The sequence below is a fragment of the Larus michahellis genome, chromosome 3, assembly GCF_964199755.1.
Source record: "Larus michahellis chromosome 3, bLarMic1.1, whole genome shotgun sequence".
Classification (NCBI taxonomy): Eukaryota; Metazoa; Chordata; class Aves; order Charadriiformes; family Laridae; genus Larus; species Larus michahellis.
In genome coordinates, this window is record NC_133898.1 from 40,847,589 (window position 1) to 40,863,078 (window position 15,490).

The 15,490-nt window shown below is 37.2% G+C and overlaps 1 protein-coding gene across 11 annotated transcripts in view; it reads right to left on the reverse strand.

Annotated features, from left to right (window-relative positions):
- Positions 1–15,490, reverse strand: part of BIRC6 (baculoviral IAP repeat containing 6) — a 186,376-nt gene that overhangs the window by 120,214 nt on the left and 50,672 nt on the right. For 6 of the 11 annotated variants that reach the window (XM_074579877.1, XM_074579872.1, XM_074579868.1 and 3 more), the window contains exons 14-28: positions 15,305–15,436; positions 13,498–13,629; positions 13,038–13,216; positions 12,324–12,454; positions 11,259–11,420; positions 11,019–11,150; positions 10,677–10,774; positions 9,261–9,408; positions 4,768–4,901; positions 3,508–3,654; positions 2,806–2,993; positions 1,831–2,145; positions 1,329–1,428; positions 698–912; positions 296–504 (exon numbers count right to left, since the gene is read on the reverse strand). In XM_074579877.1, the coding sequence (XP_074435978.1) occupies positions 296–504; positions 698–912; positions 1,329–1,428; positions 1,831–2,145; positions 2,806–2,993; positions 3,508–3,654; positions 4,768–4,901; positions 9,261–9,408; positions 10,677–10,774; positions 11,019–11,150; positions 11,259–11,420; positions 12,324–12,454; positions 13,038–13,216; positions 13,498–13,629; positions 15,305–15,436 (2,422 nt within the window). The remainder of the gene's footprint in view (positions 1–295; positions 505–697; positions 913–1,328; positions 1,429–1,830; positions 2,146–2,805; positions 2,994–3,507; positions 3,655–4,767; positions 4,902–9,260; positions 9,409–10,676; positions 10,775–11,018; positions 11,151–11,258; positions 11,421–12,323; positions 12,455–13,037; positions 13,217–13,497; positions 13,630–15,304; positions 15,437–15,490) is intronic. The other 5 variants (XM_074579873.1, XM_074579869.1, XM_074579867.1 and 2 more) reach the window with 3 other exon arrangements.

Sequence of the window (15,490 nt, forward strand, 5' to 3'; positions counted from 1 at the left end):
AATAAAGGCAGAGTTTTCTTTGGTCTGAAGAATATCATAGAATCACTCAGGTTGGAAAAGACCCTTGGGATCATCAAGTCCAACCATCAACCCCACGCTACAAAGTTCCCCCCTACACCATATCCCTTAACACCACGTCTAAACGAGTCTTAAACACATTCAGGGATGGTGACTCCACCGTCTCCCTTGGCAGCCATATCATGGGAAGGGAAAAAAATAATATCTATAACATTATGATATCCCAGTGTTTTAAATTAAAATAACTAATAAGTACACATTTTTTTTTTCTTCTAACCTGCATTGTATGTCTTCTTGCAATGCAACCATCATTGCCAAATGTTGGTCAATTTCTGGCTGATTTGCAGCTTCACCTTCGCCTCTGAGGGGATCGTGCATTAGTTTCAGCTCATTTTCAAAGGGTAAGATATAGGTATGGCCATAATAAAATCCTAATGGAATTTTTGCTCTGGCATTTGTGCTACCGTATCGACCAATAACAGTGATCTGAAAAAGAACACAATTCCACTGTAACACAATCGTATCAAAACAGGCAAAATAAACACGCAGTCAAAAATTTGTAAGAAATTTATAGCCAACTAAGGTTTGGTCTGAAGAGAACTTTAAGAGAAAATTCACATATTAACAAAGACCAAGAGTTTAAAAGATAGAGTATAGTATGCAGTCTGTCTCCTTTTACCTTCATAAACCTGCAAACTGGGGGTGGCAACAAGTCATGTAAAATAAGCGAATGTGTGCTAATGTCAGTAGCCACTACCAGTCGTCTTCCATCCACTTCCTCTCCTAAAGTCCAGATGTCAATTGACAAAGAAGCCAAATCGCCACAAGTGGGAATCAATACATCCGTCAGCAATATAGGTCTTCCAAAATCTAAGGTCACAAATCTTCTTGCTCCTAGGGGAAAAACACAGGATTGCCTAAAATAGCAGTGCATGCTAACTTCTTTAAGATGTTACTTCTTAAACAACAAAGCCGTTTATATATTGTAAAAATAGCTGCACAATCTAAGAATCTCTCACTACAGCTTGTACCCTTTGAAAAGAAAATTCTGGCTTCAACTTAATTTAACTTGTTATGTTTCTTATGGATTATTTCAGAACAGGTGTTCTGTCCAGAGATCCAACATATTCCCCCAGGAATTTTTCAACTTGATAAACATCCCTGACACAACAGAAATGCAAACTGAGAAATAGCTTTTCTTTGGAAAGCCAAGTGAGACTGCAGCTAAGCAACTTACTTAAGACCCTGGAAAACATTCTACTGCTTATTAGAAAATGTGGCAAAATTATTATCAGGAATTCTGGTTTTACCTGAGTGCATGCGCTCTATAATAATTGACTGATGAGGTGGAGGTTGAAGAAAATGTGAAGCGTGAGATATTGCAAGAGCAAGACCAGATCCAAGTGGATTCTGAGGAGTGGGAAAACATTAGCAAAATTAAGTAATTAAAATCTATGCTGTTCTTTACAAAAGACTGTAAAAAAACCTCTTGTGATTTAAAGATGTACAATTTTGACAACACCTCACTACATTTAGATTTGAGCATGAACCATCAAAATATATTAACACCTAAGTTCAAAGGATAAATAACTCCTTATACAGTTAAGCTAGCTCCAATTAAACCATTTTAGGTACTATAACAACTCTATCTTGCTTTTGTAAGTCTTCCTTTTCATATGGTCTAAATTTAGTGATATAGTTTTCACATCTCATCTAAATAAACAGATATTCACTAGCACTCAAGTACAAATTAGATCCTAATAAGGCTTACAGAATCTTGTTTCTATAAGAAAACCAAAGAAAAATAATTACCGTTCTAGACTTGCTTGTGTTTTTGTTATGTGCTGCAAGGTTAACTGTTGGGGGATCAATGACTGAACCAGGGAAAAGCTGAGCAAGCTCTGCATTAATAACAGCAGAAACCGCCTCGTTAGGTGGAGTCAAAGGTGGAGTCATGAACAGAGGAGTTGTTTTTGGTGTGGGTGGAATGACGTCTGAAGGATGGATGAAGAACCCTGGGGCTGCTACTGGATTAGAAGGCACAGAGTTGTGAACAGGACCAACTGCTGATGCTGCTGCTGCCGCTGCTGCTGTTGTCTGATGCAGTTTTGCTTCCAGCTTAGCTTTCTGTGGGGAAAACGAAAGCAGTGTATGTAGCAGATAATACTGCTCGTGATCACAGCAGTAGTACTGAACTGCAAGTTCAACTTTAATTATAAAACCGGATTTAATAAATCCAAGCCACCTCCAACATAGGCATGTTAGACGTCTAACTACAAGCTGAAAAATGAAACTCTAGTCAATTTGACCTCACTTGCTGAGGAACATGAGTAATTAGGTAATTAATTATAGTAATAAAAAAATAACAAAAAACCTACAATTGAGCAGCAAAGTAGAGTCAGCACAGCCAAGCTTCATACCAACAACGGCTTTATGACCGGTACCGCTCTGTATCAGCAACTGCACTTTTCATTTCAGTGGGCTTTTTCAATTTCAGACTAATATGCTTATGCATTAAGACTCAGTTTTGATTACAAACTCCCAACCCACCCTCAAAATACACAAAAAACAAGTCTGAAAGACCAAAGCACCACGGGAGACACTCTCAGCATTTTGCTTAGCAAGAGTGATCCTCAGTGCAGAGCTGTTCCTTCCTTAAATACACTATGGAGAAAAAGGAAAAAAAAAAAAAAGGAAAAAAAAAAAAGGGGCAACTAGCTCTGCAACTACTTTCTCAGCTTTTGAAGTTTAGAGACAGCATTAAAAAATAGCCAAATAGCCTCCAACCTGTTGCTGAAGCTTCAAAAGCTGCTGCTGTTTCTCTTGCAGCACCTGGAGCTGTTGCTCGGCTGAGGCCATTGCATGAGAGAGAGACTGCAAAGCTACCTGGGCTGCCGAACTCAGTGCTGTCGAGGCTTCCCCAACCGTTCCAGAAGAGAGGCCACCAACTGCTGGGGTAACCCCAAAGGTACTCACTGGCATGAAACAAACAAACAAACCAAAAACATGGATGTAGAAAATAAATGATAAAACGCACCTTCAATTTAATTCCTTACTAATTGTTACGAGCAATGTAAAACCAAGAGAAATATCTCCTTTTAACCAGTTCTTGCCACGAAGTAACATAATCTTGAATCACCAAGTATATGGTTTATAGACTACTCACGCTCATCACACATGCAACATTTTCATTACAGAAAAGCCACCTAATGCCCCAGAATTCTTTCACCACATAAGGCTAAGATTCAAGCTTGTATGTTATACCCTCCAATAGAAACAAATTGATTCAAATTAATAAATTTGGAATCCAGTTTGTGTTAAGCTCTAAGGAGTTTAACTTCACATATATTAGCTATTTAAAAAAACCCAACATTTCAACACTCATAAAACTACAGGCAATCTGTTTGTCGAACAGTGCTCATTATGTCCAATTAAAAATACCATATTGTGGAGCTATGCTAAGTAGAAAAATAGAAAAATTGTATATACCAGTAAACGTACTTGCATCGTCCCTTTCTATTCTAGTTCCATCACTTGTTGAAACACAGGTAAAGTGCAGAGGTTCAACTTCCAGAAGTCCAGTAAGGGAAGTAAAACTACCTTCAGCAGCTGCACAGCTACTTATTTTCCCATTTCCTGAAAGAGAAATAGATATCTGCACAATCAGCTAATGTTTTCTTGATAGCGACATTTCAAGTCATGAAGAATCGAAAGGGACAACTAAATATAATCCACATATTTTATTACTTCACGTTGTGGAACAAACACCTTAACACTATCACATCCACAATATATATGGAAGTATATTTTTAAATGGATAATGCTGCCAAATCTGAACAGAGTATCCTAGTAAGTCAAACTATCAAATGTGAAGGCAGAAGCGTAGTGTAGCCTTCCTAATTCCAGAAATGAATTACATACCGATGTTCTGTTCTACCTACACTGTGAGAAAATTAGTTTGCAAAAATACACTGTTGTTACTGGAAAGGAAAAGAAAGAAAATAACAGACCAACTACGATCATACACCAAGTTAGTAAAAGAACTAGACTATTATCAATATACTAACAAATTCACAGTGTTGGAGGGAGGGAGGCATGGGAAGGAGATCGACAAGACCATAAAGAAAAGGAAAGGAGCAACTATGACTGATGAATATGCTTGCTATGAAAAAAAGAATTTCATGACAGGTAAAAACTGTCTCATTCTTAGGACATTCCATGGTCTAAAGATTCACTTATGAACTAACCGGAGAGGATAGGTACAAATATGCTTTTAAGGTATTTTAATGACTCTAAAACAGAAAAAGTATCTCATTAATTCTGTAATATTTAAGTAGAAGAGTACCGTATGGCAGCTTCCCAACTTCAGAAAAATCCATTTAGGTTTCTCTGCCTACAAGACAGTTGCTAGTTGAAATGAATAATAACATAACTCAAGAAAGCTGCTCGATAGAAGTGACAGATGTTTCCTAGATGACTCTGACCCAGGGAACGACAGCAGCCTTTCTGTTTAATCTCTAGCCTTTTCTTAGATCTTCTACAGCATGAGAAAAGAACAGATTCCAGTAAGAGGCTTTTTTCTTGCCCTAAGGGCTACAGGAAATGTAAGAAATATCACAAAGCAAGAGAATATCTTGAACTTCATTATGTACAGCTATAAAACAGATGGAAGGCATAAAACCACACCTTCACTAGTAGTAGAGAGAATTACCAATTCTTCCATAATAGGTTACTGTTAAACATACATACCTGATAGAACATCAGACAAATCAATTTCATCTGACTGTACTCCAATGCTGCTGTTGTATACATTTTTACAAGAAGAGCCACTTATTTCCAAATCAAACAGTACTGGATCAAAAGGTGAACTATACAATCCATATCTGCAAACAGAATAAGACAAAAAGCACTATTCAAACAATAAGAATTTATATAAAATTATTTATAGAAAAAGGTCGAGTATTTAATCATCAGGATTTATTATATTCCAAACTATTATTTTCATTCAATTCACATTCCTTAGAGATTACCATTTATTTATATTTCATTAAAGTAATTTCTTAGGTGACCTTTTCAACCAGCTTATGATGCTAAATAAGTAACTCTTTGTTACTAAATAGTTTTGAAGATTATAATACTGTCCTGGAAACATGACATACAATCACACTCAGACATAGAGAACTACAAGCCTTAGACAATTAGCCACAGCAATATGCGTGCCTGCACATGGTAAATCAGATATTTATCTAAAGTCAATAAAAACATAGTAGTGTTTTCCAAAAAAGCAAAAGAAATTCCACCTCAGCTTTTTCTTCCAGCTGAAGTAAGAACAAAAAGGGAAATGCCGCTAGGGATACCAATCAACACTTGGGAGTACTTTAAATATCTCAACAGAAGAAAATCTCATTACTGCTACTCTGGCAGTACAGCAGGGGAAAAAAATAATACAATCACTGAGGTAACAAGGTGGTCCCAAATCAATTAGGGTTTTATAAGCCAAGAAAAAGGAAAATCCAAAGTAATAACAAAGCCAGTCTTGGTTTTTTTGTGTACCAATACCTATTACAAGCAACTAATAAGAGGAGAAAAAATGGAAATCAGGCCAAATCATTGAGCAGGCGTAGAAAGAAAGAATGCATCTGTGTAGGTACAAAAGTGAGAAACACATAACATTTTGTGCTTTGACTCGCAAGAGACAGAACAAATATGAAATATTTCCATGAACACACCAGCAGCGACGGGCAGTTCCTCCGCCCCCTTTTCCCTCTGTCTCCAAGCAGCTTCTCTGTTCTTTAGCAGGCAAGGAAAGCCCCCAACAGGTAATTCTGAGAAGGCTGAAGCATTTAGATGTCTTTTTAGACCACGTGGTCACCAAAGGATAAACGCCTACATGAATACTACACAACCAGCAACAAGGTAGGAGGGGTTGTAGAACTTCTCTGACTGTTAAAATGCTTCCATGTTGTCTGGGCTCAATGCTTTTTGCCACACAATACTAAGACTGTAACCAGTCAGAAAATGACGTTAGACAAAAGGGCAATAATTGCTACTGATCTTAAGAAAAACAAAAAAGGAAATAAAATCTGAGAATTAGAGACCAACCCGTTTAACGGAAACTCCTCAACCAATTTACCTACAAGCACCTACAAGGTAGCAAATTTAACACGAGAACTTTATACTAACAACAACACATATCAGATGAATCTAGGTTGCTCTCTACAAGCATGTACCACACAGAAAGAGTGCATCCTGCACATCTAGCAAGACTGATGTGTATGCTGCGTGACGTTTTTTCACAAGCAAAGTGAGATAATATGTTACTGAAAGTGGTTAAGTGGTTACTGAAACACACAAAAATTCTCAGACAAAATTCAGTAGGGTATCTTTACAGCCTGTTTTAGACCTCAGACTTACAAACTCAATATACTAGATCAGCTCAATTTTAACACTGATTACTTGCCTGATTTAAACGAAGAGTTTGATTTATTAAGTAGGCAGGTGATAGAACATAAAAAGGGGTTTCAAGAGCTTTGTAGAATAGGATCAGAATTTGAATGTATTGCAGAGCGCTAAATATATTCTAACTCAGATTTATTTCAACAAGCATAGTATCTTTTACTGATCCTTCAGCATGAATGGTCAAGTTCACAGTTTTAAGCTGCATTAGCAACACTTTTCAGAAAAGAATATAGAAGTTACAGCAACAAACAACAAAGAATGAATCAACGTTACAGAAAAAACCCATCACCCTATTCGTCTATGCAGTAATGAATATAAACTATGTGAAACACCTCTTCTGCTTCACTCATCAGAGATCTCAACGAGAATAATGTTTACAATTTTGTGTACCACAATTCAAGGAAGATGAGGACCAAAGAAAGCAGCTCAAGGAAATGCTTTAAGAATGACTATAGATCTGGAGAATACAATCAAGATACAAACATCCTCTAGACATCCAAAATTTGTTAAGAATTAAATAATCTGCTCTTTATCGCCCAGGTGGACAGGACACAAGCATTAAAAGGCTTTAGTTACAGCAGGAGGTATTTCAGATCAGATGTGGGTAGAAGGAGACTGTTCAAGTGTTAATGACAAGAATAATTAAAGCCACGTAAGGGCTTACAATATTTAGAATAATTAAATTCCACTACCACTTTAATCAGGTGCTTTCAAGAACAGGGTGGAGAAAGTTGTCAGATTTGCTAGAGACAAACCAACATGCTTTGTTTTAGGACAGCCTAAAATACTGTCTGAAATCCCTTTTTTCTTGTTCTCTGAACTGCAAGTCATGTAACACACCCATCTAGCCTTATCCTTGCAAGTTTTACTTGCTTTATTGCAGCATATGATAGTAAAATGAGTACTACTCTGCCTTAAGACAACATGAATGTGCAGCTCCTTTAATTAAACATTTGCTTATATTTGATTACCAAATTTTAGCCTATTGTACCTGGGAACAATGACAAAAAAGGAAGAAAACCAATACTAGAAACTCTGCAACACAAACCCACACAAATATGATAAAATACAACTCAGGGAGAAGGAAGGGGAAAAAGAGTGAAGCAATAGCTGTCAACTTTTCTTTTTTTTTAATTTTTAATAGGAATACTTATGTTCTACATTTAAAAAAAAAAAAGGGAAATGACAATATTCTCTTAATCTGTAGACATATAAAGGAAAGGCCAGTAAATGCCACCTAACTTAGTAAACCAGGTCAAGAAGTAGTCAGTCCTTGTTAGAGAGCGAGCTATAGTAATAAAACCAGGATTAGACAGATGTGTCTGCTGTTACTCTTATCCTCACTGTGGGGATACTGAGTTAAAAGTGAAAGCAAATTTAGTTCCAAGAAGGAAATCAGTAAAACATCACCTAGAAACTTTCAGAAAACCTAAGCTTGAAGGATGTCAAGAACAGGGGCTCACTTCAGAAAGCTTCTTTTTAGATGCAGACAGCTATGTTCACCACTAAGTGATCTGAAGTGTTACATGTGCCGAACTTATAAGCGGACAACTGGAAAGGAAAAAACTTCTATTTCAGATATGCTGTTTAAAGGAAGTACATTGAGACAATCTATTTATGAAGGAATGAGTCAATTCCTTCAGCAAGGCGCCATTCTCAAGTCAAGTGGAATTTTCACGTTTTTCTCCTCCATTTGGTTTCTAATGAAAATTCAACATAAAAACACAGAACGTTTTATTTTTTCCAGTTCACTCTGTATATTTTTTAAAATTCTCTATTAACCAGTCACCATTTCTACTGCTGAGATAAATCTTCTAATCAGCTGCAAGGATTAGAGATGGTAAAATAAAATAACTGAGAAGAGGAATGCCACAGAGCATGCTAAGGATCCAAGTGTAACACCTGAGAACAAGTTTTTATCACCTATTTTGGGATTATAGTCCTTCAAAAAAAATCCCCCCCAAAACCAAAAAAACCTAAAATGAACAAACATTCCCCACCCCCTCCAAACTTAGCTTACTAAATTTTCAATGTGATCTGAAGATTCTGAACTAACCTCTACCAAACGTCTTCTGCATTGATCTTCCTTGACTTGGAGGAAAATTGTTGCCCACAAATCGTAATTGAAAGAGCTGTCTAACAGCAGCATGTTCCCATCATCATAATACGGCTTTGGAAACTGCTACAAAACTGAACACCCGTAGATTTCCTTTTGGTACCATGAAAATCCAAAGTTAAACGGCCAATCAGTTCAATATGTAAAAGATACAACATCCGAGTCCGAAATTACATTGATATATAATTTATAATAAAAACTTACGTTCCTGGTAAATTACTCCAGGTCTCTACACTTTACGATACGTTAAATGTATGGTCAGCTTACAGAGAGACTGCAATTTTGTGTAGCATTACACAGAACTGAAATTATTCAGTATATCTGATTCCCTACTGTACTTGAAATAGGACATGCTTTGTCATTCCTTACACTAAAAATCATAAATACTAACTTAAGGTTTGCACAGACTTCAAATATTACATACACATTTGTTGATTTAAAGTGCACTGTAAATTGCAAGATAGCAATTAAATTCACCTTTAACTTTGGAGAAGTCAAAACTATTTCCCCAAGCTGTATCAAATTAATCCTTGCTCAAACAATACAGCAAAATGCATCTTTTTTTTTTTTTTAAACAGACAACCCTTTTTCAGAACACCAGAGGATGGCATTAGACAGTTTGTATGTTTGCTTTTATTAAGATTACAACAACCACAATTCTTAGTACCTTGTTTGAAGTAATGCTTCCATAGGTGTTAGGCGATCCTGCAACTGTCTGGACACAGCAGTCAGCAACGATGCACAAGCCGTACTACACCCTGCCAAATCTTCATCCTTTACATAATTCAGCAATACAAAATACCAATACACAGATCCTGCATTAGAAAAAAAAAAACAAAACCAAAAACAATTTCAGGTGAAATGAGATGTGAATTTTCCACTCAGAAAGCATACTCTGAAGCATAATCAATGGAAGTGATAAATGAAGTATCTAATGGTTACTGAATACAAACTAGAAAGCATTCTCCCCCTGCCCTTTTTTTGAGAGACTTCAATTTAGAATCATTCTGTATCATTAGTTTCCACAAGTACATCAAATTCTCCTATCAATGAATTCATAATTGAAGAAAAAAGGTTCCCAAGAGACAGCTTCAGACGTACTTCTTTCATTGCATCTGTCCACTACTTCTACTAATCACAACAATCAAAATGCTCTTGATACACTAAGGTCCTAGGCTAGCTGTTACACTCCCTTCAGAGCCAAGCCTTACTCTAGATTCAACTCTTCCTCTCTTATCCTCTGGTTTTGGCTCCTGTCTCCTTATTCTGTATTTGCTGGAGGCACCATTTCCTTACAGATCAATTCTGGGAGCACAGTGCAGTGGTTCTGCGCGGAAACACAAACCTCAGCTTTCCCCTCCTCCTCCTCCTCCTCCTCCCTCTGTGCATTCCACACCCTCAATAGCAGAATGTTAAGTGTTTCCACCTGGGTGGTAGCACAACTAGCATTTCAGACCACAAAATAATTTTTCTGCATTACCCCTCAATAATGCCAAGCTAGATGTGACTCAACAACGTCACACAGTGAAAAACACAAAGCAGGCCAACCGAATTACAAGTGCTAAAGCCATCTTCCCATTCTACCTGGCACTCAAAAGGCTTCAACAAGGTGCTAAGGTACCATTACTCTGCAATGTAGATGGGGAAGGAATTTAATTTAGTTACAAGTTTCCTTTTGGTGCAGAAGTAATGGACATGGATTGATAGCAGGACATCATTTGGACAGCCAGGCTCCCTGGAATAAACCTCCTAATTTTCAGAAATAACAGACAATCCTGACTCTGACTGGTACCAACAGAATCTATGGTTGCTGAACACCTTTGAAAATTCTTACAAAACTTACTTAAGCTCTCTGAAAAACACCAGTGCTTTAGCATTCTGTTTTAAGCAAGCTAGTTTGCTTAAAATTCCATCATCTACAAATGCATCCTTCATACTTGGATACCCCCTGACCAGGCCACTCCAAGAAGCAGTTTGTACCAACTGAACAATTACCTAATTCTTATTTCACAAGAGACTAACAAAACATGCCAAGCAACAAATGTCCTGTGTATTTTTATGACAACAAACATTGTATACATACCACCTGTTGCAGCAGCAGGCAAAAGAGGCATATTGTCAAGTAAAGCTTTTAGAAGAACTGATCCAAATCCCTGCTGACTTGGGTCACATCTGCCATTGCTACAGAGAAACACATAGACACTTTAACACTTAATGAAGCACGAACGAAACATGAAATCTCTTCCAGAAGATGAAGCTGAAGGACTGATTTCTTTGCAGTCATACCTTAACATATTTTTCCTCAACAGATCTTCCGGATCTTGTTGCTTGAACATGTACATACAATTCAGACTGCATGCAAAACCCCCAAATATATATAAAAAATAAATACATAAAAATAAATACATAAGTAATTAGCACTGACCTGATGCACAGTGCAAGAAATCGTGCACATTTGTGAGCTATGCTCCGCCCAGCTTCAAAGAAGCAAACACGTATTATATCAGAAACACATTTACGTGTTTTAGAAAGCAAGCTGTCATTTCCTTCCTTTGAGCTGTAAAAACAAGTTGCACACCTTAGAGAATCATATAAAACTCTATTTTTTTAACAGAGGCGATACTGAGAAATAGCTATGCTAATTTAAACACAGTCTCTCTCTTACCTGCCAGGTCCATTTGAATACACTCCGGCCAGCCAACAAAGTGTGTCTAGTACAAGACTCTGAGCATGTTCTGTAGTCAGACCATCATCTGTCTTCTTGCAAAGAGTGGCGAGCAGCTTCTCATGGAACTCTGAAAACTGTAACATGGCACACCGTTGAACTCTAGGGAGAAGGGGAGGGAAATAAAAAAAAATAATCAATTATCCAATATGGCCATTCTCCCATTAAAGTGTCCCTCCAGCTTTGTATCCTGTCTTAGGAGTGGCGAAAAAAAGATGACTAGATGAGAGTAAAACTAGTACACAAGCATACGTGATAATTTCCATGCACAGATTCCCAATCTTCCTATTTTCTGCTCACAGAACTTCCTAGATTACTGTATATTTAGTACCCTTCAGGGAACTTTTTTCCTTATTAACTTGTCTAGTAACTTCTAAACCTAAATAAACTTTCACCATCTACACTCTTTGGCAACCATTTGCAGCCTCTTTGACCTCTTTAAGCCGACTACAGCCAGTGCCACCATTGCAGGGTGGCAGCTGGTAATACAAATTAAACACTGTATTATTTGTATTTAGGTCTGTAGTACCAATCCATAGAGACTTTAACCAGTTTTCTGAGTAACAATTTGTTAGTGAATTTTGAATCTAAACTTTTTAACAAATAGTATACTCCCTGCTGTAAGAAGCAAGACAATATGTGGAAACAGAAAGGAAAAATGCTTCCTCAAAAAAAAAATCTGTCCAAATAATTTAACTAATTTACCAAGAAAACTTATTTACATTTTCCTTTTTAAGTCGGGCAAATAATCACTCAACTTACAGTTTCATGCATGGTGTTATTCTACCACAACCTGCACAGCACAGTGCCCTCGAACTCACAATTTGCAGGATTTCCCACATAAAATGTTTATGAAATGACAATTTTATAACTGACAATAATTCAAGATGGTGGCTCGACCTGAGCTATTTTGAGAACTAAGTATTTATGAGAAGCGTCTCGTAATAAGCTAATATTTTCATATAAGAAGCTAGAATTTTTTAGAATTAAAAAACACCTACTAACCTTTCCTTTGAAATGGATGTTTTTTTAAATCTTCGAATCGTTACAGAGACTTCTTGAAGTAAGTCACAGCCTCTCAGATTATCTGATTTTCTTGAAGAATTAGTGGCTTCAATTTTGCTAGATGGCTTTTCCTGTTTTTTTGGGAAAAAAAAATAAAAATATTCATAAATCACATTGGTTTTGACTGCTTCATTTGTATACCTTGTTCAGTGAAATACATACAGTTCAACAAAATATCTCTCAGTTTGAGCATTGTACTAATAGACTACTGTTATTCACTAATTGTTTTAACACAGAACATCAAACTTAACAATGCGTTGTAATTTATTATGTTCTAACCATTCTAATAACGTCCACAAGATGTACATCATATCATCCAATCTTACACCTACAACAATCAAGAGTAAAATACAGACACGCGCAAAACTCTTTGTAAGGCGTTATCAGCTACTGAAAACACTAATGGAAACGGAAGTTTCAAAAACAAGTGCCGAGAACAGGAAAGTGGCAGAACAGACCTTTTCAACTAAACTGGCACAGAAGAAACAACTTAGAGATGTTGAACTCTGATTCTTGCAGGTGACAGAGTCAACTCTTAAAAAAAGCAGTTTTTAATGGATCTTAATTCTCCTAACAGCTGTTTCATTTTCAGATTACATAAATCATACCAATTCTACAACTTTAACACAGATGTCTTTCTTGGCTATTCATTACCTTGCCTGCTGCAACTTTTGCCAACAATGAAGCAAGGGAATGGCCCTTGTTAGTCTGAGGTTTTAGAGATGGTATTCTAACAACTGGTCTAATGCCACCATTGCAGATTTCTTCTGTTCCTCTGTCATTCACTGCTTTAACATGGATTAAAAATGAGCGGTACTTGCCACCAGCCATGCCTAAAAGTGGAAAGGAAAAAAAAAGGGAGGGAGGGGAGAATTTGCATGGTTTACTACAGGCAAGTTGTAAACACGTTTCAACTTCACAGACATGGTGTACAAGCAGAGCTCAACTACATTAATTACAGTACTTTAGTGAGTTTGAAAAGGTAACTCACTATTGTGTTATACAGCAAAATTTGTCAATGTGAAAATAAATACAAACCAAAGTCTGACTACAGAAGTATGAGATGCACTTTAGCCATGCATACTTGATGAAATAGCATAATAAACCGGTTTACCTTTAACAAGCTTTGGACTTGTTAGTGTCAACATTCCAGCATGTCCTGATAGATCAAGTCCAGTAGCCAACCATACTGGGCCACAAAGTATATCTTCCTTGTGCTCCTCCAGGAATGGACACAATCTAAGACCTTAAAAAGCAAGAGTAATACGGACCTGAATTGCTCCTACATAAAACACAAAATCTGATAATTTGCAGGCATTAAAAATACACCATGTCAAACTCTGATCACTAAATACATATAAACTCTATATAGAAAAACTAACAGCTACTTAAGGTTCGCTTTTAGCCATTTTCCAGTGAAATTTGTAAAGGTCAACAACAGTTTTCAAAGCATTTTCAGTTCTGTTATATGGGTAATAGGTATAATGACTGGCTCAGAGCTGCAAAATACACAACTGATAAAATGATGAACCAATATGCTTTGATCCACAACTCTCACTAGGTCTTTTGTGAAGCACGACAGAACTGTTTAGACAAAAAAAAAGAAGCCTAATTTGTTTCTCCTGTGGTATATTGAAATTCTCCTTCACTCATCTTCTGCTTCTTTCTCAGCATAAAAAACCTTCCTTTCTTTCTTTTATAACCCCTTTGACCCCCACCCCCAGTCCTTTGAAACACCTTTCTTGGAGTCATAGAATCACATAATAGTTTGGGTTGGAAGGGACCTTTAAAGTCATGCTCTAGATAAGCCTGACCACAATAAAGGACAAGTATAAAGCAACACTGTTGAAAGGACCAAGAAAAAGAATCATTGTTCTGTAACTGATTCGCTCCAACTATCAATTTTTAGCCTGTAGCTCTCCTCACTTGGATCCAATCTGATTGCCTTTCAGAGTCAACCGATTTTATGGAAGAGTATGGTTAACAAAAAAATTTACACAAACAGGCACAGCGAGTCTGATATAGCTGAAAATTAACATGACTAGTTATGAATTCTTTACCAGCTGTTTATTTTTCTTGGTTTACAGCAGCAGTCTCTACAAAAGCCAGGTAGGTAAAGAAATATTCAGTTAAAACTAGCTAAGGAAACCAAGTAAATAAAATACTGCCGGAACAGGGTAAGAGTTTAAGTTAGAAAGGTGCTGTATCAATCTACTTTATTTCTAAACCCTAAATACTAATCCGCATTTAAGCACTAAGTCTCCAGTATTTTGTTTTTCTTGGTGTGTTTGTGTTAAACTTTCTGTACAGTACTGGTCTGTACAGTAAACAGACCAGTGAGAGAGGCAACACTGAACAGGGCTGACAAATCAGTCTGTTCTAAATGGCTGAGAAATTTTTGCAGAGAAATTCCAGCATATCAGGGCTGGAGCACCTACGCTATGAGGACAGGCTGAGAGAGTTGGGGCTGTTCAGCCTGGAGAAGAGAAGACTCCAAGGAGACCTTATAGCAGCCTTCCAGTACCTAAAGGGGGCCTACAGGAAAGATGGGGAGGGACTCTTTATCAGGGAGTGTAGCGATAGGACATGGGGTAATGGCCTCAAACTGAAAGAGGGGTGATTTAGATTAGATATCAGAAAGAAATTCTTTACTGTGAGGGTGGTGAGGCACTGGAACAAGTTGCCCAGGGAAGTTCTGGATGCCCCATCCCTGGAAGTGTTCAAGGCCAGGCTGGATGAGGCTTTGAGCAGCCTGGTCTGGTGGGAGGTGTCCCTGCCCAGGGCAGGGGGGTTGGAACTAGATGATCTTTAAGGTCCCTTCCAACCCAAACCATTCTGTGATTTAAAAAAAAAAAAAAAAAAAAAAAGAAAAAAGCAAGCTCATATTTTAAACAAGGTATAACAAGATAAATAAAACTTACATTGTGGTTCCTCTACATCCATATACTGCATTTCTTCATTGAATTCAACCAGTCCTGGTTTTCCATTTCTCTCCACTTCAATATTATGAGCTGGAGATAAAGGAAATGTGATCTGTCTGTCTACTGCTGCTTCTGGAAATAAAAATATTAGCAAGATTTCATAAACATTGCTTAAGGCTCACAGAA